General features: G+C 37.9%; 1 protein-coding gene across 1 annotated transcript in view; it reads right to left on the bottom strand.

The window, feature by feature from the left end:
- The window catches only part of cfap299 (cilia and flagella associated protein 299), a 71,550-nt gene that overhangs the window by 43,589 nt on the left and 2,561 nt on the right, over positions 1-25,400 (bottom strand). Inside the window, exon 2 of the mRNA XM_084115199.1 lies at positions 23,396-23,520. Coding sequence (XP_083971325.1) covers positions 23,396-23,520 — 125 coding nt within the window. The remainder of the gene's footprint in view (positions 1-23,395; positions 23,521-25,400) is intronic.

Raw genomic sequence — 25,400 nt, 5'->3', positions numbered from 1 at the left:
ATCATGAGAAGCCTTTGTTACAGTTCCTCAGTGTATTCAGGACAGGGGCCATAATGCTGTCTGAAGTGATCTGGGGCTCGTGTCAACTACCATGCAAAACTTCTCCAATCTACTTTCCTTCATGTATGCTCAAACAATAAAAAGGTTTTAAATTATGTTTGTGTGTTTTACCTGGTTGTTCGTTACACAACTTGTTGCACAAAATTCTTCTTGTGCAACATGAAATGTAGCCTGAATACATCATACCATCAAAATGCTCGAGGCATATTTCTTGATCAGCTACGTGACCACCCAAGCGAGTTCTTGTCAAAATAATATCTGATATCAACAAGCAGAAGTGTTAAAAAATATGACCAGCCTGTTTGAGTACATCTCAGGAATAACTTCATTGGCTACCTATTTAAAGAATGCAAACCACAGGGTCATCCAAGTTTTCACACAACCATTCCTCAACACATATGGATGACGTTACCTACCAAGTATATGCTAACATGTCACTGTGCATCAACAATCAGGGCTGTGTTGAATTAGGAAGTCAATGGTTGGAACAGCAGTACCATGAGCAAGTATAATAATAACGCAAACAGAATGCTCCATCAGTGATAGACAGCAATATGAGAGTAACTGTGTGTGTTCTTCTTATGTAAGAAGTAATGGGAAGAAATTTGGAACACTTCAGGGTGTAACTCAAGCCAAACTGATCTCATTGCTCACTGTAGACTAATGTCCTAACACAAGTATTTCAGATTAGTCCTGCATCGTTTATCAGACGACTGTAAAATGGATAGTTACATTTTACAGGCTTAAAAGGACATGTCCATCATCTAAAGTCTATTTTATTATATTATTACTTCATGTATTCACACTCACAGACATATAAACATACAATGGGTAACACTTTAGTTTAAGGTCCAATTATCACAATTAACTTGTTGCTTATTAGCATGCATATTACTAGGACATTGGCTGCTGTTTATTAGTACTTATACAGCACATGTTAATGCCTTATTCTGCATGATCATATTCTACATCCGTTAATCCTACCCGATACCTAAACTTAACAACTACCTTACTAACTATTAATATGCAGGGTACTGTCAGGGTTCTGTCACTTCGGTCTAGTTTATTTCTTAGTTTTGTGACAGAGCCCTGACACCCCTGCATTGTCTTGTCTAGTTTGTTTTATTCTTTTAATTAAATAATGCCCTTAACTTCTGCATCACTGAGTCCTCGCTTCATCCCTTCACCCAACCCTGACAGTAACATTTTAAAAAGGTTGTTTATATATATATATAAAAAGTTGCATATATATACACTGTAAAGTGTAAATATATATATATAAAAAATATATACTGCATATAAACAATGACAACCATATCACTGCTGCTGATGGGCTATTAAACTGTAAGTCTATTTCCTAAACGCAAACAAACTACTTTCTAGAATTTAGAGGTTTCCGTTTGTTTAGTACTTATGATGAAGATACTCACAGCTGTGCAATATTTGGATTTAATCTGAGTGTTAAACAGATGTGTCTCAATAACATTTTTAACATAGCTAATTGGAAAGTACACATTTATTCATTTGCCAGATGCCACACATAAATTTTTTTTCTGGGAAAACATAAATTATGTCCAACTAAATTTACCACACTAGGTTCCTTACATCCTGCATACTTTTAATATTCACACATTTCTGGCAGTGGCATGTGTGGTGGGGACAGAGGCGGAGCTTTTGTCTCTGCGTCTAATTGTGTTTCCAACTCAATCTGTGCAAGGTTTTCAGTACAGATTTATGTGCAAAGTTAAAATAATAATAATGTCAAGTATTACTGCATAGTCAAAATACAAGATAGCATGTGTCTTTATATTGAGCATAGATGGACTGCCAGAATTTAGGTTTTGGGGGAGAATGGTTTCTTTTGGCTTCAGCAGCCTAGACACACAGTTGCAAAGAAACCAAGCCCCCATTTTTATTGGACTAAGATAAATGGCCCTTAGAGAACAAGCCTAAGTGCCCTTGAAATATGGTGTTGATGCACACAGAGGGTTTGGTTATTTACCTTCAATTTAAGGGTGTTTTGGACATAAGGCATGACAGTCAGCTGTTCCACATCAAGTCAAAGACAGAGGGCACAATGTGTGTCAAATGTGTGTGTGTGTTTGCGCATAGGAGTGAGAAAGGTACATTTATTGTGGTGTATTTGCTCCACTGAACATTTCTGAGGCATCAAAACAAGTTATGTATATAGTAATCAACAGTTTACACTTAAATGAATTCAATATTTTTGGTGTTCATTTTGACCGCAAAGCATTCGTAAGGTTATGCGTGTTAATGAATACATGTGAGTCGGTCAACTTGAATTTGTGACCACAAAAGAGGGGAATCATTTGGACTAGCCATGCGCCCACATAAGTAATTAATCACAGTGTAGGATAATAAGAGAGATTCTTTCCCAAAATGGAGTACAGATGTCTTTATTCTTGATATATAGCCCCTGAGTGTAACTGTGTCAATAACAGGCAAGTTAAGGAGAAGAAAAGCACACATAACTACTTTATCATCACTGTGAAATAGTCTAAAAATAATTAAATGAAAAGAGAATCTGTAAGTCTTCATAAGTTTTAAATCACAAAATTGCTGAATAGAGACATAGTTCATAACTGTAAATTGAAAGGTTCCTGGTGTAAGCTGACTCCAAAAGTGTACGTTACAGTTTAATACCGGTATCCAAACCCCGTCATGAAATTTATTAGCCACGTCAAAAGCCCTTAGCTCAAATGTATGGTACTCCAGATGTTTTAATTTCAAAACCAGTAAAAAAAAAAACAAAACAAAAAAAACATGTTTCCCACATAGAAACACATAAATGTATAAGTTTAGCTTCTTTCATACAATGCAACTTTTTTGTTTAGGTTTCTAAAGGCTCTGAACAATGCTGTACATGCACATGATCAGGTCAGATACTGTACTTTGACAAGATTTGATTTCCAGGGGGAAAAAAAAGTTGCATCATGGCTCTAATGTGAATTATCTGACTACATACAGTCGGTTCCTCTAAGATTATTTTGATTTAAAAAAATATTTATCTGCCTTGGCCACTAAAGATGTTGTATTGTTGACATTGTAAGCTTTGCACAGATGTTTGGCGGAGTTCTTATGTGTTCAGTGACGTTTGAGGAGATAGGCTACAAGAACACACACAAACAGCACATATAGGATGGTGAAAGTTTCCAACTCAACCATGCTTAATCTCCATGGAAGAATTTTTACCTCATCAAGCCTGATCGATTTATTAAGGAACAGGGTGTATCACCATCTGGCCTATGAGACCTGGAATAGGGTAAAAGACTGAAATCAAATCCTTAGCACCTTTCTCCAATAAGATTCTGTGATAACAAGGAACGCTTCAACATCTTCTCACTAGTGGTTATCTAATTTAACTTTTGTTAGGGTGGCGGATATAATGCAGATATTTATATATTTCAATTTGATTCATGATATTAAATGAAGACTTATTTCACATCATCAAAGATGAACTTAAAATAAAATATTGACTCTAGAACCAAAAATGCAGAAAACAAGCTGAAGGGAAGTATCTAAAATATAAATTAAATGAACTGAAATGAAAGCTACTCGTACATTAATTTTGCTGATTTTATGCTTTCTGTTTTAATTACCACCATGCAGACAGATCCTTTTCCAGCAATATGCAAGTTGCAAAGATAATTTATGTGTTAGCAGACTTAAGTGCTGGTCACAAAGACAAAAGAAGTATAAAGAAGCCGTTTCCCACACTAACATTGCAATAATATGGTGAAGCTTGTCTTTGTTTCACCCCCTCGGTGTTCAAATAAACTCCAATATGAAGGAGTAATGTAACCTATACCTTTCTTTTGCCGATGCCCACAATGAAACTCTTAGAGGAATTGCATAGTGGTGAAAGTGCAGGAACAGCATATATTTGAGAGCTGGGAGAGCACCTCATCTTCGGTGTGAGTGAGGGACCGCTGCTAGGTCATGGGGGCCGAGGCCCCAATGTAAACACAGGTGTTAAGGAGGCAAGAAAAAGGGGTTACCCCAATCCAGTAGCTAGGGAAACAGCAGAAGTCACGCTTGGTGAGTGAAAACTACCCCTACAAACAATGCCAACTGGAACATTCCCCATCAATCTGACATGACACTTTATTAGGCCTCATTTGGTAGAATTAATGTGGCCTCTGCTTTCACACAGAAATTGCTGTAGCTAGTGATCAGGTGCAGCAAGACGTAAAACTTGGGTGTTTTTGAATCATTTGGATAGTGTTTATTATTCATCTTCTTATGTGTAGCAGTGTTTGTCTTGGTCCCAGTACTGAATTAATGTGCTTTAATGACCCAAAGATTTATAATTGAGGAAAAATTGGTTCTATGGGCCCTATCTTGCACCCAGCGCAATTGACTTTGTACACCAACGCATGTATTTCTCCTACTTTGCACCCGCGCAAAGCGGACTTATCCCTCCACAGACGCACGTCGGTAAATTAGGAAATACACTTGCACTCCCCAGGGTGGTTCAGCGCAAAGAGGAGGCGTGTTCCGGCGCAAACGTTCCCTCATGCTATTTTGCAGGTTTAGAAAACAATTCCGCCACTTGCACATGTTATTCATATGCTATTTTAAGGGCCATAATCAATGTAGCGTGTGCACAACGCGCATACACTTTGATTCTCTCATCTACACACAGACGCAGCAGTTATCATTTTTGCAAATCATACATTATTACGATAGATAGATAGACAGTTTATTATAAAAGCATACATCTAGCTTACACATTTACCCAAATTATCATACGCCTGTTTAACCGAAGTTAATTTGGGTGTGTTTCTCCATCCCCAACGTCCCTGACGAGAACGTCGGTCTCCTCGGCTGTGAACCGCTCCTCGCGTGCGCCTGGCACATCCGCCGTTATAATAGGAATCCGCTATAGAACAAGCGCGCCTGCTCTTAAAGGGAATGTGAGATGACGCTCTGATTCGTTTATTTCACGTTACGCCCAAACCACACCTATGAATAATGAAGCTACTTCAGGCCAACCCATTTTAGATTTGCGTCGGGCGCAAGAGTCATTTATCCCGCCGGTATAATAGCAACAGCGCCCAAGACCCGCCCACAAAGTTACTTGCGTTTTGCGCTTGATACTTGCGTTTCAGATCGTTAAAATAGGGCCCTATATGTTTTTTCAGCATTTAGAAAATATATCTTGAGGAACCAGAGCTTAGTAAGTTTGGTGTATTTATGATAATCAATCAATTACAATAGGCAAATATTGAGTCTTTGTCACTTAAATTATTGTTAGAGACACATTTTATGATATTAAAAAATATCATACTACTTCCTCTGCCACACTTTTCACTAGCTGAAACACATACAGTCGTGGTCAAAATTGATGGCACCCCTGATAAATATGATTAAAAAATGGCTGTAAAAAATAAATCTGCATTGTTTATCCTTTTGATCTTTCATTCAAAAAATTCACAAAAATCTAACCTTTCATTGAAGTAAAAGAATTGAAAGTGGGGGGTAAATCACATTATGAAATAAATGTTTTTCTCCAAAACACACTGGCCATAATTGTTGGCACCCTGTTATTAAATACTTTTTGCAACCTCCTTTTGCCAAGATAACAGATCTGAGTCTTCTCCTATAATGCCTGATGAGTTAGGAGAATAACTGACAAGAGATCAGAGACCATTCCTCCATACAGAATCTCTCCAGATCCTTCAGATTCACAAGTTCATGTTGGTGCTTCTCTTCAGTTCAGCCCACTCATTTTCTATAGGGTTCAGTTTAGGGGACTGGGACGGTCATGAAAGAAGCTTCATTTTGTGCTCAGTTACCCATTTTTGTGTTGATTTTGATGTTTGTTTTGGACCGTTGTCCTGATGGAAGATCCAACCACGGCCCATTATAAGATTTCTAGCAGAGGCTGTCAGGTTTTGATTTTTTATCTGTTTGTATTTGCTAGAATCCATAGTACCATGTATCTGAACAAGATGTCCAGGACCTCCAGCAAATAAATAGGCCCACAACATATAAGATCCAGCAGTATATTTAACCGTAGGCATGGGGTACTCTTCATCCCTGTGTGCTCCAAACACATCTGCTTGCTTTTTTTGTTTTATCTGACCATAGAATCCGGTCCCTTTTGAAGATCCAGTCATGTCTGACAACTGAATATGCTGGAGTTTGTTCTTGGAGGAGCGAGGAGCATTTTTCTTGAAACCCTCCCAAACAACATGTGGGGATGTAGGGGTTGTTTGATAATTTTTTTTTAGGCTTTCTGACCCCCAAGACTCAACTAATCTCTGCAATTCTCCATCTGTGATTATTGAAGAGTCTTTGGCCACTCAAACCATCCTCCTCACTATCCATTAAGATAATATAGACACACGTCCTCTTCCTGGCAGATTCGTAACATTTTTAGTTGATTATAACTTCTTAATTATTGCCCTGATGGTCAAAATGGGGATTTTCAATTCTTTAGATATTTTCTTACAGCCACTCTTTATTTTGTGACGCTCAACAATCTTTTACTGCACATCAGAACTATATTCTTTGGTTTTACTCATTGTGATGGATGATTGAGGGAATTTGGCCTTTGTGTTTCCTCATATTTAAACTCCTGTGAAACAAGAAGTCATAGCTGGACAATTTCATGTTCCTAGTCCCCCTGGTGTGCTAAAAAAGGTAAATATTAATGGGAAGATATCAGAGATATTTTTCTCATAAAAAATTCTAGGGGTGCCAACAATTATGGCCAGCGTGTTTTGGAGAAAAACATTTATTTCATAATGTGATTTACCCCCCAATTTCAATTATTTTACTTCAATGAAAGGTTAGATTTTTGTGAATTTTTTGAATGAAAGATCAAAAGGTTAAACAATGCAGATTTATTTTTTACAGCCATTGTTTATCATATTTATCAGGGGTGCCATCAATTTTGACCACGACTGTAATACATATTATATTTGTTTAAATACATTAAAATATGTGTCATGTTTTTTTCCCTCAAGTTTTGTTTACAAAAAAATATTTACTTAAATAAATATAATGAATTTTATAATTTTCCATAACAGCTGAAAAAATTACAGCAGCAAGCACAAAGATTTTACTTTTTGTGTCTTGGAGAGATTGATTCAAATATATCCACTGATGTGCAGTTCATTCTTGGTCATATCTCTCTCTTTTTCTCTCTCGCTCTTGCATGAAAGCACAAGGTAAACAATATTCAGAGGGAGCTGCTTGCTTTGCCCTAGTAAAAAATTAAAATGTATTTGAAATACATTTATTTTATGCCAAGTATACTACAAATACATTTACATATTTATGTACTTAATATAAATACCCTGCAATTGTACTTTTGGTTTACTAAATTTGTATACTTAAAGTACTAAATACTTCAATACTAAATTGGAACAACTAATTTTGTACTTAATGCACTATAGTTTTCCGGAAATATGCTGAGGTCCAACTAGAGATATACTTAAGTATATTTGATTGTGCTAAAGTGGAACTATTGCAAATATAGCCTACTTTAGCAACACTTTAAATATCTTGCATTTACAGACTTAGGCCTATATTATACAGTGATCATACTATCCTTACTAATAGTGATATTAAAACACATTTTAGGCTTAATATTACTAAATGTGATGTCCAAAAAGATGGGCTAACCATACTCATACACTAAAGATCTCTGGGACTAGCAAAATAAGAAGCTTTTTATCAACCACAGGACACAAAGTGTTCCCAGTGGTGCTCTTTCTGCTATGCACTGACCAACACTACGAATAATGATTTATCTTCTTGCTGCTCTCAAGCTCAATTTTACTATCTGTTTGTACAGCTGACAGGAGAGGCAGGCTTTAACGCTTGGATTATAATAAAAGAAATTCAATACCAAACACTGCCATGAGCTCTAACCTCTGGCCATTCTATGCCAGATAAATCTGATCTGTACCAAGTTCTAATTATCAAATGGCTGAAGTTTTGTAAAATAACTTTTAATGGTAATTGATGGAATTTTATCAAAACCTTCTTGGCCTAACTCACATTTTACAAACTCAGCAACTGGCCGAATTATCCTCAAAAGGATCCCTGACAATTTTTTTAATATATCTAAGAACAACAGATGTTGTGTCCTTCGGTTGCTTAATTTTTTTCTTGAAAAAGAAGAAAAAAAGAAACATTATATTCTTACTGGCCTGGCAGATGGCAGCTTTCAATAGTACAGTGATTTCTAAAAATCAGCAGGTACAGTTCGTGAAATATTTTCCTGCGGGCACTTGGAGAAAAAGAATCTTATGGAAAATATTATTTTGGGCTGTTGAACGTCAAGGGAAATTCCACCCAGCTTGACAATTTACTTAACTCCTTTTTTAAAAAGAAATTCTCTGTCACCTCTGATTATATTGAGTCAAATGTATCCGTTACACATACTATACTCTTTATTTTAAAGAGGCCTCTCATTGTTAACCATTGACGTTTGTGGTAGAGCAAGGTCTGTAAATGAAACATGCTGGGTCATTAAATTATACTCAGGAAATATTTAATATGATTGGGTTTCTGTCAAGACATCGAACAATAAATTGATTAGACATAAACTTATCATATGAAATTTATGAACTTATCTTTTACCCAAGTTTACCAAGTTTAATCAAGTAAAGCAATTTTTGTTAAAACTTTTAAATGCCCAAAATTACGTACAAAATGTAGGAAAAGGTAATTCAATAACATTTAAATATGTTTGTGCTGCATGGAATGAGTTGTTTCATCTTACTCTGACATTGAGCAGGATTCCTCCATCACAAGCACTGTGGTCTATTAGATTAATCTGCTTTGCACATGTAAGGCTTGTGGTTCTAACCTCATCAGTCTGCAAGACCTTCTAATCATACAGCAAGTTGAAGTGGCTATTAACCACAGACAGACTAAGAAAACATAAGGACTGTACATTACAAAGTGTTCTGACCAGTGGAACTAAGCTGTCTTCCTTATGTCTTTTGATGCAGTGTGTAATTGTCCACAGTCTTTGTACTGCAGTTACAAATCTTAATACTTTTTGTTTTGCAGTTGCCAAACATAGACCAGTATCAAACGTTGAAATTGAGATTATTTTCACAAATCTGTAATGTACCTTGATTTTGTTTTCAGTATAATGCAGAAGTCATTTCTCATCTGTTCCCATCTTGTTCCACCACTAATTTGGGAGTATTTTGGTAAATCCTCTACACATTAAAAGTTGGTCCTGTTCAATGTCTCTGCACTGACAAAGCTATTAACATGTGTTTAACATAATACCTCCAAGTCACTGCAGAATCCATCATATACATCCGGCATTTGTGAGGAGGCCAAACTACAAAGCAGATGATTGTCTAGTATCTTTATGGCAAAAGGCTATTTAATGTGAAAAACACTTCCACCCCTGCACTGGGATACTGGAAGCCACATCACGAGACATGAAACATCACAGGCCTTAGAGCCCAAGGTAAAGGATGTAGGGGGAAAAGGTGAACTCATACGTACCTCCACAAAGTCACTAACCACTGTAACAGCTCATAATAAAAGTGTTTTTCAAAGAAGAACAGAGCCAGACTGAACAAAGAACACCTCTCGACTAAAAATGCTACTTGCATGAGAAACATCATACAGAGAGGAAATGGCTAAAAGTAGAACATAACAAAACAATGGTTTCATTAAGACCAAAACTGAGCCCTGTAAACAAAGATTTATTTGATATTCCACTGTTGTTGATTATCCGGAAATATCTGGTGACTGTAACTCTGACAAATCGTTTAATTTGCTACTGATATCAATATAAATCAGATACAAAGAAGACTAAATCATCCAATTCATGCGTATCTACTTAAGGTTTGACCACACAGTCGTAACATGTGGTGGTGAGAATAATCACAAGAGTATAAACATTAGTGATTGCATGACCAAACCTAACATTTGCAGTAATTAAAAAAATTCAGTTAGATTACCATCGTGCCATACAACAAGATGCTGTGTGATAAAGCAAGCAACAAGCCAGGGAAAGTATCTCATTCATGTTAAGTCAAAGTTTTTGGCCAAACAGCCACTGCAACAATTAAGCTGCACTACATTTTTATTGGACACTTGGTTTCTATCTTTACAGTGTTGCCTGCCCACTCAAAATATACTGCTGCTCATGTAGGCTATATTAAATATCATACATAGGCGAGAAGAGACTGATAGCAAACATTTAGATTTGGATTTTAGATTGTAGAGTTAATTTTTTTCTAAAGATTTTGCAGTGGGGTTAAAAGGATTAAAAGTGTTAAATAAATAAAAAAACAGAGTGAAGCGTAATTTAACAGTAATCAACTGTAAATAATTACGTAATTTACGGCCTAAAACTGTAGAAAAACAGCAATTTACTAGCAACCCAGCAACCAGTAGATTACCGTAAAATAAAGTAATAAAGAAAAACAGTAATATACTGTAAAATGTAACAGTCATTTATTAAACGAAAGAAGTTAATTTCACTGAAATATTAGTAAAAGTTCATAGAAAAAAGTTATGCAAAGTCAATAACTGATAAGGAGAGTAAATATTGAACTGAAGTGTTTTATGTGTTTTTGCAAAAGATGATATAGGAGAGATCTGTTAGTTTACTTAAAGGTTGTATCAGCGATTTCAGGCCCAAAAAAGGTGTTGTGAGGTTTTGCACTCCTGTTCTCCGACTTAGCGTGCAGCCGTGCACGAGCGCAATACCTCACAACACCCACCCCCTGTCGGTGATTGGTTGGAACACTATTTATTTTGGTTTTGAGTGGTTGGTGAAACTAGTTGTTTTTGTGTGCAGATCTCAGAGCCTAGGCTGCCTACAGAGACGCGTTTTTTGACGGCCTGCTTATGGGGCGGGCAGCTAGCAGGTCGTTAGGAAAGATTAGATGAACGTGATCATTTATGTTTGGGCCTTTTTTGGGCCTAAAATCGCTGATACAACCTTTAATTAGTTTTGTGGGTCACCACTGTGCTGGAGAGTAGAGCCTGTGCTTCAGTCAAAGATGAGCAGAGAAATACTGATGTTATGCTGCCGGTTGCTATTTAAAAGCAGTAACTGTGTAGTTGCTGATGCAGTGACAATCTCCTTGCTAAGTACTTTAGCACATGCATGCATGCTATTGTTCGCTAAATACGAACTGCAAAGATTTGAGTTAAAGTCATGTTTTTAATGAATTCACTATTACACATTAGGTGTTTGCAGTTTTATATTAAGAGATATTAATTTTCAGTGGACTCAAATGAAGTCAGTTCACAGTACTTTCAGTATAAATACTAGTTTTTGAACTTGAACTGTTTGAAGCAATCGGTTTCCCAAATTATACGAGTTACCTTCCATGGTATTTCTACGGTAACATACTGTAAAAAAGGAGAGCTGTATTAACGGTAAAGGGTTGTAAATTAACAGTACATTGCTGGCAACCACAGCTGCCAGTAGATTACTGTTATTTTACAGCACAATTTTGGAGTTAAGGCTGTTCTAATTTACCATAAAATGATGCATCTGTTAAACGGGTTGCAATGAGTGTCTGTCTATATTCATGACAAATTCACTGAAATTGTGTCTCTCAGACTTATTTATATCTGGTGGACTAAAACGTGTTATTTCAAGGATATTAGTCACATTTTCGAATATACTGGCCTAGGCAATCCTTTGTTTTATGCAGTAATATTAATCAATGCTCTGCCATCTGTATTTGCTCAGTAGCTTTTAGTTTATTAGTTGTAGTAGCAACAGGTTTATTTATGGTCCGACAAATACTTGAATGGGCCACATGTTTTTCTAGCTGGGGATAGTTTGCGTTACATCATTGCCCCCTTTCGTTACTTCAGACACCCCTTCTGCAGTGCTCCGCTGGCGCCAGCTCTGCTTTGATTAACATTAATGACAGACACAGAAGTTATATTAGGCTGCTGTCACTTTAAGACCAAATGGACTCAATATCCTATGTACTGATACACTGATATACTGATACACAATATAATTGTAACGCTATGGTTTACAGAAATCACACAACAAAGGAGTTCCACAAACAAAGAATAAAAAACATAATTAGAATAATCCTTTAATTAGAATAATAAACACTCAGGAGATATCTAAACAGCTAAACAGGAGAAAACGTAAACAACATTATCTGAAGCGAGAACTGAAAAAGGAATGAAAAAAAACAGGGAATACATATACATAACTCTGAAACAATACATAACTCTGAAAATACTATATGTACTGTCTGATACACATGCGTTTTCTTTCTCAACTGTATATGTTTATGTAAGACAAAATCGACTATGTTTACGAGGATATTCAGATATAATTTTGTGTGAATTTGTCCGTTCAAGTGTAAGAAGGCGTGAAAGAGAACTCAATTCAGTATTAGCACAGTATATGAGAGGCGTCTTTCTGTGCACGCACTTTGGATGTGTGTGCAGAGCAGAAAAAAGCGTGCAAGTAACAAACTGAGTTCCCTATCAGTCACGTTTGACGTTATGTCAGACATGATCTGCGAATTGGGATCTCGCCTGAGAGCCCAATCACCTTTGACTGTAAACTAAACAAGCCAATGCACATTGATGTGTGAGATTTGCATTGCGCACCCCACCCCGCAAAGTGCATTTGAATGGAAGTGCGCTTGCATCGCACATTCAGCTTTTCGTTTCGGAGCAGAGCACTTGTGTTGTCCCGTTGCAATCATCTGTTCAAGTGATTTACTACGAGTCAGGGAGAAGCTCTGCTTACCAGTGTTGGTGTGACAGCACTGCAGCGGTGGTCACGATCTTCAAAGAGCATTTCCTGCTGTTTCAATAGCAGCCTAAAAGAGCATTCCTGCACACCGCAGGTTGCACTAGTTCCTGCAAGCTATGGCCATTTCCCCGGTGCGCATGTTCTCACTTTCTTCCTGGATGTGCATGAAGAACTTTGTCAGTATGGAAGCATATTGGCGCCAATATGGAACGCCAAAAATGCCAAAATCTGCATAAAATATTTTTCCTCTCGCTACCTTCGATGGTGGGGAGGGGTCAGGGGTTCATAGGGATTCCCCAGATGGAGTGTGCGGTTGCTGTGCTGCAGAGTGCTGCCACCTGGTGGGGTCATCCGCAAACCCATCCAGCACCTGTGAGACAACAGCAGCTGGGGCTTACAGTGCTGCTGGACAGGCCGCCTCTGCCCTGCATGCGATGGCCACCCTGCAAGTCTATGAGGCCAAAGTACTCATAATGCACAGGGGTATTTCTGAGCCGGGGTTGATGAAGGAACTGTTCATGGTGACTGACCGTGATGAAAGTCACAGCGCAGGCCCTCGGCCAGAAGATGTCCACCTTGGTGGTCCAAAAGCACCCCCTAGCTAAACCTTGCAGAGGTGTGAGATGTCGGCAAATTTTCTATTCTATTTAATTATATCTCCTCGCCCTCACCCCGTACTCTCTTGGGATCTCTCATTGGTGCTTACGGCATTACAGAGAGCCCCCTTCAAACCGCTGCAGTCAATTGAGCTGAAAATTCTGTCAATAAAGACAGTGCTCCTGACTGTGCTGGCTTCTATCAAGAGTGTGATCAGGGATCAGGCATGATGCCTAGAATTCGAATTGAATCCCACTCGGTGTCTCGTTGCGCCATTCCCCTCCTATGGACCGGATACGTGCGCTTAGCTTGCTCCTCAGTTGAGTTCCCCAGCTGACGAACCCTGTTGAGTTCCTCCACCACCCTCAGCAGTCAGACGTGGCAGAGCGTCAAAAGCCAGACCTATAACACTCGTAAATATAGTACGACCAATAGTTGACCCCTGTGCTAGGCTAGGTGCCATATGTTCTGATCCTTACTGTGATCCCATATGTGTATTCTTCTATGGTATGATTCCCCTGTCGGTGATCCCGTGTCTTTCCCTTGGCAAGTCCGCTCTGTGGTCCCTGCCAGTGTTGACTCCCCCTTAACTAGGCTGGAGCTACCTCAGGGACATTCCATATGTTGCACTGCCCTAATGGCCAGTCCATATGTGTAATTTCCACACGAAACCTCACTACAGGTAGGATGTGGATTCTGTAGCACCCCTTTCCCCCTTTCCCAGTATTATCCAATAATCTCACTGTATGGGTCATGCGGAACAGCAGTGATCGACTGTCTTGGCGTAAAGCCCTGTCCCATCTTCCGCCCCAGTAAGTGCGGGGGGATCAGGTGGCTTACGCGGAGGGCTGGAAGAGGCAGCAATAGTGGCACTTTGGTAGGGATCCCAATTCATCAGATCACATCTGACGTAACGTCGAAAGTGACTGACTGATAGGGAACGTCTCGGTTATGTATGTAACCCTCGTTCCCTGAAGGAGGAAACAGAGACGTTACGTCCCGTCGCCACAATTACTGTACCACCACTGAGCGGACAGGTCACCGCCTCGGCACCTCAGCGAAAACCTGAATGTGCAATGCAAGTGCACTTCCATTCGTGGTGGGGTGCGTGATGCAAATCTTGCACGCCAATGTACATTGGCTCATTTAGTTTACACTCAAAGGTGATTGTTATTTATGTGTCTATGTAGTGTTTTGATTATGCTTTAAGACAAACCGTGAGAAAATTCATAATTCAACACCACTGCTGAGTATTTTCTCCTTAAAACTGCAGTGAAAAAAAGACTTGAAAATGGGTTTGGGGGGGGGGGGGGGGTAGTTAATGATATTAAATCTAATATGCTCTGAATCAGGGGAGTCTCAAGAGAAGCCAGGTTATCCCACTATATTTTTCTGTTGATATGAAAAATTGGGTACATTTAGCAATAAAGCGGGTGAATTATGTATGATGTATATTACGATATTATGATGAACTATATGCCTTTCTCCACTGACATTCTAAGTTGTTCAAAGCATTTGTAAGGATGCTGATTTTTAGAAAGCAGACTGAGATGGCGAACAGGAGCATGGTTTGTGTAACATTAACAACACATTATTAGCTGTTTGATAACGTAGTCAAGCCAAAGGTGAATCATATTAATTAGTTATGTGCTCGACGTTGTAGAGGGCGATACATAAAACGCATTACCATTCTGATACATCAACTTGTAGACGAGCCTGTATGAGTGAGTGGAGGCGGGGCTCATTTGCATATTCATGTAACCGCGTATACTAAATAAAGCAAGGGTGTAGAGTTACATTCAACCACTTTTAAGGCATGAAGAATTGTTTTTTCACAGGAAAAAAATAACTTTTAAATATGCAATTTTGGTGATCAAAGATGAGTTTTAAGGGATAACATTATTGACAACTGGGGGACTTTAAAAATAACCAATAACCACCTAGACACTTGAAATGAAAGAAAGTCTTTTTAGTGCTTTTTTTAGTGCTGTAACTGAGTCCTAATCCATATCAGCACTGTAGATTTTGTGCAATAGTCTTCCCTGGTCTCAATCATTCAGAGCACAATTCAACACCAGCTTTGTAACAAGATCCACACTATTAAATTGACTCCACATGTGCCCAACTAATTTTTTAAAAACCTTATTTTACTCAAAACAACATCCGTAGCAAATCCAAAAGTTTGCCTGTTTTAAGACAAGTAATAAAGATGTGAAAAAGTAACGTGACAAGTCAGTGAAATAGAACATTAATTCCAGATTGAATAAATCCATCGCAAAGCTCTTTAAAGGAAACTGAAATAAGATCTTGTTATTCCTGACAAATCCCATTCCTTTTCAATGCTAACATGCTGAGCAAGGAAGTTGACTTTTAATTCTGGTGAGTGAGAATATTTGCTCAGTTGATTTGAATATAACCCAAAATTCAGTTAGTACAAGTTAAAATCAACTAAGCTAAGCTTAGATTTTGGAATGGATGGTGGAAACAAAAACCTATCTATGTCAAGAAAACTTATATTTCTCCCTATAATTATGATGGTAGATATATTGTGTCATTGAAGGGATAGTTCACCCAAAAATGAAAATGGTCATTTACTCACCCTCATGTTGTTCATCCATCTCCCTGGAGAGTCCAGAAGAGTAACAAATAACTGTAAAAAGGATAGCCTATTTTCTGTTATCCGGGAGTGACGCAAGGCCTAGATGGCGACGGCCGGCTCCGCCTACTTTAGGCTTCAAAAATGCTCTTCAGAAACCTACGGGTGACGTCACGGACACTACGTCCATATTTTTTTACAGTCTATGGGAAAAACGAGCGCATCGCTTCTATTATGAGCGCACTTACCTCACGCCTACATTTGAAATAACGAACCTGAGTGCTCAAAAGTCCCGATTTGTGAACTGCCCTTGGCGAGCTACCTCCAATCAGGCCATGAGCTACTGGTAGCTCGCGAGTGACGTACCACCTTATTTTGCAACGTGGAAGTAAATACGATGACGTACTTCCTTTTAATGTGTCGTTTCCAAGGGGGTAATCCAGCACCCCGAATGCTTACCTTCTATGGGGGCATCCATTGGCTAACAAGCCATCACCTGCTGTTACCATTCAATTGACTCCCATTCATTTTGGCATCACTTTGACAGCGAATAACTTTACATCTGAGGCATATAAGACTCCATTTGTCCATTGTTTATTTCTAAAGAAACATGACAATGTATAAAAGGCTACATTACCTTGTATCTTACACTATGATACGTAGAATATTGACGTAGAAGCTGTTTTTGTAAAAATAGGCTAACGATTGCGTCATAACCACGCGACTCCCTTTCGCACAGTAGAGAAATTACCGTAGACAGAAGGAGAAGCTTGCAGGCAATCGGGGGGACGTGGAGGCAGTAAGTCCGATAAAGTCAAGGGATAAGCCCATAAAAAGTCATAAAGTTGCTCCTGCTCCTAGCTAATGGACAGCTTCTTCTCCTGCTCTCTGTCTCTGCAAGATTCGGAAGGGAATGATTCAGATTTCTCTTGGCACAGCTACTAGAAGACTTACAACTGTCAGACAGGTTGTTCACGTCACATTTACGTCGTCAAGCTCAGTTTGAGGCTGCGCAGTATGCTCAGCCATCAGGAAGTGAGTGCTTCTAATTGACTTAACTTTTCTCCGTTGAAGTGTAAGGGGTTGCTGTGTCCATTTCTTTTTCTGTCTATGGTCGTTTCGCTAGTCGGTAGGTAAGAAGCCATGCTATGGTAGCACACACAAAACACTATTAAACACCGTGATGGTTAATATTTATCACACCGGCGGTGGGGGGATGAAATGAAGAAGTGGCCTGACATCTTATGAGAATATTTTCAATTATTTTATGTTGTGACTCGGAGTAGACAGCAACTCGTTTAACAAATGCCATATCTGCATATGCTGTGAGTTAGGCTTGCTCATGACGTTCATATGGGAACGCAATGTGCGCCATTTCACCAGATTTGTAACGTAAATAATCTATAAACCTATGCCAACACAGGAGAATACATCAATATGTTTCTATATATGCAAACTGTTAAAGGTGCTCTAAGTGATGTTGGGTGACGTCACTTCTTGTTGACGTTCGAAGTATTGTCAAACAAAACGGAGGCTAGCTAGACCTTCCCTCCTCCTCATCCGTGCACTAACCCCCCAAACCCCACCCCCAAATCCTTCTTGTCGGTTATTGGCTGGAACAGTTTGTTATGTTTCGTGGTGCGGGTTAGCCCAGTTTGTTTTTGTTGCTGTTTGTGGAGCCTGGGCTGTCTACAGAGACCGCGTTTTTTTGTCAGTGTGTTCAGGGGACAGGTAGCTAGCGGATATTGAGGAGATGTTTGCTGTATGTGACAAAAAATGTTTTGGCCTAAAAAACGTGTGACATTGCTTAGAGCACCTTTAATTCATCGCGATTTGAAAATAAAAGTTTAAACCCTCATGAGTGTGCGTGTTTTGATGTCCACATGTTATTGTTCAAGAAATTACAGTGGCTTCAACATTTCTACCGTAAAGAAGTGACCAAATATTAAAGGGATGATCTTCCATGGGTCTGCAATTAACGAAGTGGAAATAGCAAACGTACGGAAATTTTGGCGGTTTCTCACAAATGTATAGCTCAAATACACACGAGAGAAATACATAAACTACTGCTACATTTAGAACCTTAACGTAATTCAACATTCACCGTTTCACATGTAATGCATCGTGTCACACATTAAGCATGTGCGTGCAAAGAACTCAAAATGGCGATTGAATGGTTAATGCAACAGATACACTTAACTATTAACATAAAAAAGCGTGTAGCTAGCCAGTCAAAACTACACAGTCGACGCAAAACTACGGGTTCACAATACAACTACGATTAGCAGAAGTGGCTTACTGGAAATCTAACACATTATATTTCAAAAATGGCGGCGCCCGCTCTTGCGTGAAAAATAAGGTGAATAGCGCTTTTCACAATACATATCATTTTGAAGCAGCTTTACAGAAAATGCATGTCTACATAAACATTTAGTGTGATCTTTTATCAGAGGTGACTGTGTCCAAGTAATGTATTTCAGAAATGTACATAAACGAATCGCACAAGTTAGCTAGTAGTAAATACAATGTAGGCCTATTCATGTAATGTAAAATTTTGTCATCACTTAATCACCCTCAAGTTGTACCAAGCCTGTATGAGTTTCTTTCTTCTGTTGAACACAAACAAAGATATTTTAAAGAATGTTGGTACCCAGATAGTTGACGGTAGCCAATGACTTCCATGGAATTTTTTTCCTACCATGGAAGTTAATGGTCAACCGTTTTTTTTGGGTGAACTATCCCTTTAACAGTTAGGCCTATTTGTTGCTCTTTTGGACTCTCAGGTAGATGAATGATCAGCTACGACAGATTGCTGGAACACAGACAGGTCAAATTCCCACTCAGCAAACATTTCGTAAATGAAATTGCTGGCTCATCACTTTTAGGTTTTCTGTGGTCTGAAAAGTATTTCTATAAAGCAAATGTGGGAACAGTGGGGACTACAACTACCTCCTAAGAATAGCCTCATCTGTTAGTGCACATCAGGTGTCTTGTTAAGTCTCATTTACTGCCACAGAGACCTTAGGAAAGGGTTAGTCCTCCAGGAGAAGACAGACCCTAATAAACATCTGTTTTAAGTCACTGCTGAAGGAAGGTTGCCGGAAACAAAGTATAAATAAATGCAGTGTTGAACCCTGTGTAGATGCAGAAAGGAAATAGTTGCAAACAACCTTATTAGTATCCTCCCAAAAATGAAATCTCTGTCATCATACTCTCCCTCATGTTGTTGCAGACCTGTGTGCATTTCTATCTTCTACAGAACACAAAAGGTGATAATGTGAGTATTAGTAAATGACGAGGAATGCTCGGCCCTTGGAAAGCGTATGATATGTTTCAACTAATATCAACTTTTTAAATTAAAGCATAAATTCTTTTTACATAGTGGTTTGTGGATACAATCAATCAATTGAAGCACTTGAATAGAGAGCAGAGAATAGAAAAGAGATCTGCTTTACAATTCTTCTGTATTAGATATCACTGCCGCAAGCTATTCTTCTCTTTCCAACAGAAAAAAAAAAGACAATTACAAAACGTTAGTACCATGGGAAAAAGTGGTGTTGACATCTCAACATAAATGACGCCTAGGTAAACCATTTCCTTTAAAGTGAATGTTCACTATGCTTAGGCTGACTGATGCAAATCTCAATTTATAAATCTTAGGTATTGTTATAGTCTTACAGTTTTACTGTATTCTGTCGTGTCTGATTGGCACGACTCGCGTATGGAAGAACTTTCCAATCAGCTTCATTTAGCACCTCATATGCTGGGTCATTGTGGGACAACCAGCACAGGCCAAGCTATCCTCCTGACCATGCCCTGAAAAACAGGGCTGAAGGTCTTATTTCAGCCTATGTGTGTGAGGGATTAACACTGCGGTGCATATGTACAGTCTGTGTTCGCAGCAGGGTTTTACTTGGCTAGTAAGCGATGGCTCCAACCATCAATTTCGAAAGGGGTGAATTTGTGTAGAGTGACATTTTTTCGAAGAAGCCAAACAATGGACAAAGAGCATGGCTGTGGTTGTGCTGGGGGTTTGGGGGGAGGGTTCGAGCTCGAGTCTCCACAGCCTGTCATGAGCACGCGAGGTCAGGACATCTGCTGACATTTACTGCTGGGCCCGGGCCAGGCTGCAGGTTTCAGGGCTCCTGCCAGGGCCTCATATCAGGCCTGCGTAAAACCACCATGCTCCCTCGCCTCTGAAACTCGCACCAGAATGCTCGGAACCTGCGTGACCTTATGCTTTTGATCCAGACCTAGTGGTGCAGCATTTATGAGGACACTGTGAATTGTAAACTTGCTGAGAGGGCATGAGCTGGTTTTCAACATGGTCTCTGCGCTAAATGCCAGTACAGGAGAAAAGGATTACGCGACTATGGTGGGGTTTTTTTGTGTTTTTTTGCATGATCCATTTGCTCAGATCTGAGCCAAACTCACAATCGCTCCCATTCCCTCTGTATGGACCTGATTTATTAGTGGAAAAAAGTAATGCTTTCACTCATCTGCTTAATTCACATTCATCTTGAAGAAGTCACAGATGCAGAGAGAAAGAAAGAGCATGAGAGACGGTGATGAAGGAGTAAGGCATTCAGTCAACCCCTTGTCTACTTTTAATCACATAAAGAGACTAGCGTTTACTGTTGTCCATTATTTCAATGCAGTCATAAGCTATTGTGCAACCTTTTCACCAATAGCCATCTTTCAGTCAACCATCTCTTCCATTCAAGCTTTTCCCATTGCGTCAAGTATTGAGTTTCTCAGGGTGAAATCCCTTCGTTTGTTCAATTGTGATTTGTTGGCAGGATACCACAATGCCTATCTGTCAAATGAAGCATGTTATGTACTAGCCTATAACAGAGCAACAAAAGGGCAACATCTGATTAGCATTCATAGCACAGTCTCCCTCGTCCTTTAGTATTTTATTACCACAGGTGCAGGGGCATTCATTGATCAGATGCACGCTACAGGCAAAAAGCACGTCTTAATTGAAAACATCTCTATTTATACACCTGCAGGCACTAAAGGTCTCCAAGAGCAAAAAGAGGCCTGAAAAGGCAGTTAGAAAGAGTGGAAGGAAGAGAGAGAGAAAACGCACACTGGAAGGTTGCAATTGAGAAGGGGTCACTAAAGGATAACGTTTTTTTTAGTTACAGGTAACAACAATCAAATTTTAATAATAAAAAAATGTATTCACTTATCATTTGCTTATGTATGTAACATTACCGTTAAAAAGAAATTGATTGTTTTATTCAGCAAGGATGCAGTAAATTGATCATAGGTAATAGTGCATGTTACAAAATATTTCTATTTCAAATAAATGCTGTTCTTTTGAACTTTCTATTCATTAGAGCAAAAGCATTACAAAAGCATTTACAAAAGCATTAACCAGCAAAAATTTACAAAATTTTTCTTGAGCACAAAATCAGCATATTAGAATGATTTCCGAAGGACCATGAAAATTCAGCTGTACCATCACAGGAATAAATTACATTTGAAAATATATTAAAAAAAATATTTTAAATCTTAATAATATTACTGTTTTGACTGAACACAAAGCTTTTTTCTTTCATCATAAACATAAAAAAATTGTACCATCCCCAAACTTTTGACTGGATTTTTCTCACTTTTAGTGCAAAAAAAACCCAAAAAAAACATATATAGTATAAAAGTGAGAAAAATCCTTCTATATCAACTATACTGTATCAACAAGATACAGTTGATATCTATATCAACATATCGGTACCAAAAACTAAATGCAATGACAACTAAATGTTAATAATAATAATAATAATAATAATAATCTGTCAACACTTATTTCAGCCATTATATAGTCATTTATCTTTTCATGATGCCTAACCTTGAGGCAAAACACCTGATCATGGCGTATTAGCTAACTGCTATCCAGGATCATGCGATCAAAACAGTTAAATTATTTCCTTAAAAGACTATTGTCTGTACACTAACAACACAGTGGAAGATAATTCTATTGCTTGCTTTCATTTGACAAAGTCACGTCCCCTCCCCACAGTACCCTTCAAGGGTGCAAAAATGCCATTTGGTCTTTCATTACAAGTGGTTGATTTTTCTTCCCAATCAGAGTAATGGGTCATGTGCATTGTGATCCTAGTCACTAATACAACCTCAATTCTAACCATATCTAAATGACAGAAGACTATTCAGAATTCAAGTAAAGTAACTTTGCAGCATACAACTAAACTTAAAGAGAGCTGGACTTGATAGGCATAGATATGGTAAGCTTAACCTAGTAACTGAAGTGATGGGGCCCTCGTGTGGAGGACATAGGCAGTGAGAAATGTTAATGTCAACCACATTAACATTACTCTTTACTAGCATCTTGCTAACCAAGAGCCACAGTTAACTGCACCCAATCAAATATACACTATTTGACTGTTTTCATGTATTTAGTATTGCGGTTATGTTATGTTGAGAACTACTGAGTCAATTAATATTTTAAATCTTTGAGGCCTGTTGTCACTGGCTATATGAGCTTCTTGCTGAGAAAGTTTATTGGCTTCAAGTAAACACAATAGCCTCTGCTAGTGCTTTACATTGCAAAAGGCTGTATCAAATTATATGCCTATAGAGTTATTTTCTTATTTGACTGCAATTTCATCTGAAATAGACGTTTCTTTCTTTTGACATATTATTTTACTTGAACTGAGACGCAGAATTTCGGAGCATTTTGACAAGCACTGAATGCCACAAAGACACGTCTGCCACAAGCAGCCAGAGAAAACACAAATATAGTTCTCCAAAAATGTTTCCTGAAGCCTCACCACACCAACTATGCAATCCTCGTCCAAGTCAGAGTCTGAGTTTACAGCATCCCAAAAACTCCCACAAACATACATAAACACAACTTTTGCCTCTCTTACAGTGAAGGGATGAAAGATCTGCGTTTAAGAAACACATGAGCCGTCAGGTGCATCTATAAAGAGCATTCACGTCAGTCCAAAGTGCTTTTAGCCAAAATTGCTCTAAAAAGAGGCTGTTGTGTCCTTGGACTTTTAGATCCTATAATCCAAGATTATTTGTTACCATCTTACTGTCATTTGATGACTTTGATATTTACAATGAATGTGCGTCATTAATTAATTAATTCTTCAAAGTCAATGGGCCTCATTCATGAAACTTGAGCAGAATGAATCACTGTATAGATTGTTCGTAAAACCATTCGTACGTAGAATGCAACATTAAATTGAATGTGACAATTTACGTCAGAATGGTTTAACAAATGGTCAGAAATTCATTCTGCTTGTGTTTCATGAATGAAGCCCAATACATTTACTGGAAAATATATTTTCATCGAGGTCACATACTGGTGTGAAATCTGTCCCCTTTTCATGGTCACTACACAAAAACCTTACTTCTGTTGGCTCCCTGAAGCAAGCCTGGAGGCCTCGGCAGCTGCTTTCCTTGTCTCAAATTCCTCCCTTTCCAAACTGCTATCCTTGTGGCCCAGCTCCACCAGCTGGCGGGCCAGTTCCTGATCCTATAGAGGAGCAAAAACACAGATCTGCTGAGCTGGGGATGGATGAAGCTGACTGATTAATATGAGAGAAAAATCAAATTAAAATCATGCAATTCACCAATCTGCTGAGGCCAGTGTATTTATGACACATTTGTGCTAGTTTTGTGCTCGAGTGCTATTTATATCAATCTAATTTTAGTATACATGATATTTATGTGACAAAATTACATGAGCTGTGCTGACAGTTTCATAGCTGCCAGGATCAAGGATTTTTGCCACATGTCACTGCAGCCTAGTTAAAAGTGGGCAGTATGAAATATGATTTATTAAGTATTAAATATGATTTAGTGAAATTCCTAATACCCTCAAAAGGAGGAGCGGCTTTCATGTGGTTATAGGGCATTGAGATTGTAGAGAGCTGCTGCCAAGGAAAAACCTGGAAATCTGGCAAAATCCATTTGTGAAGGGTTGAACTCGCTGTTAAAATGAATGCATTTATACAATACTCTAAAAATAAAAATATCAAGTAAAAATAGGTTAAAAAAAATATTAATTTTTTTTCCTGTAAGGTTGAAACGGACACCATGGGTTTGCTTAATGCGCCAAACAAAGATATATATTTTTGTAACATGAAATTTTAAGAAAAAAACAAAGAATCTAAGTCTAAATTACAATTTAAAACAAAGACCAAAGACAGATAATAGAAACATATTATACTTAATCATGTAACATTGTATACACTATCATTTAAAAGTTTGAGGTTTACTTTGCATTTATTTAATCAAAAATAAAGTAACATATTTTGCGATATATATATATATATATATATATATATATATATATATATATATATATATATATATATAAGGGTGGCCCTTATTGGGGGGCATTTTTTTTTTTTTTATTGGAATGTTAACCTCTCACCCCCTCATTTGTTTCTCCACTATAGAAGTACGTAATGTATGCAAAATACCATCCAGATAATACCATCCAGATTTGTAATTTAGGGTATGCTCAATGTATCTTTTTATCAACAGTTCTAAACAGTACCAAATTAGGGTTCTTTGGGTTGTAAAAATAGCAGAACCCTTTTTGCTGCTCAATAGAACTCTTTTTATTAGGTTCCATAAAGAACATGCATTTAAAGTGTTATAGGGCCATAATGGTGTTATAAATAACCTTTTAAATAATAGTTTATTTTCATTAATATTAGTATATTTATATAATTAATATTATATATTAATATTGTTTTTTTTGTGTGTCTTTTTTAATTTATTTTAGATAATCTTTATCTGCCTGTCATGTATCTTGTTACCTCTATTTGGGTTTTACATCAACAAACAAACAAAACAGCATGTGGTGCCAATTAGGTACTTTTATTTTTTATTTACATGGCAAATTGTAGCAAAATTACAGTGCTCTAACAACAGTTGTTAGCTGAATACATTAATAAATAACAATTTACATTAGAACTTTATATAGATGTAATGAAGACCAAGCTCCAGTGAAATATCTTCACAATCTTCTTTATGTCCTTCATTATGTGTGTATTCTTAGTGGCAGTTTGTCTCTGCAGATGATGAGGTTATGGTACATGAAAGCATCTGAAATTGATCTGAAAAAATACACAATTGAGTTTAAAAAAAAATAAAAAAAATAATTTTTTTTTTTGAACAATATGGATAATAAATTCAATACCTCTGTTACTTACTTTGTGGAGAAGAGAAGATGAATATCCTTAACTGAACAGAGCTACTCAATTGCATGTTCTGTTAAGCTAAAAAGAGAAAGAGACATGATTGGTAGGAAACCAGTTACAATTTTTAAAGTTATAATGTATAGACATTTTAAGAAAGAAATCATTTACCTGTTGAGAGTATGTTGACAGTCAGTGTAGTTGT

Source organism: Abramis brama, assembly GCF_963993115.1.
Source record: "Abramis brama genome assembly, chromosome: 5".
Classification (NCBI taxonomy): domain Eukaryota; kingdom Metazoa; phylum Chordata; class Actinopteri; order Cypriniformes; family Leuciscidae; genus Abramis; species Abramis brama.
Note: the sequence above shows the minus strand (reverse complement) of the source record. Positions and strands in the feature narration are given on the sequence as shown.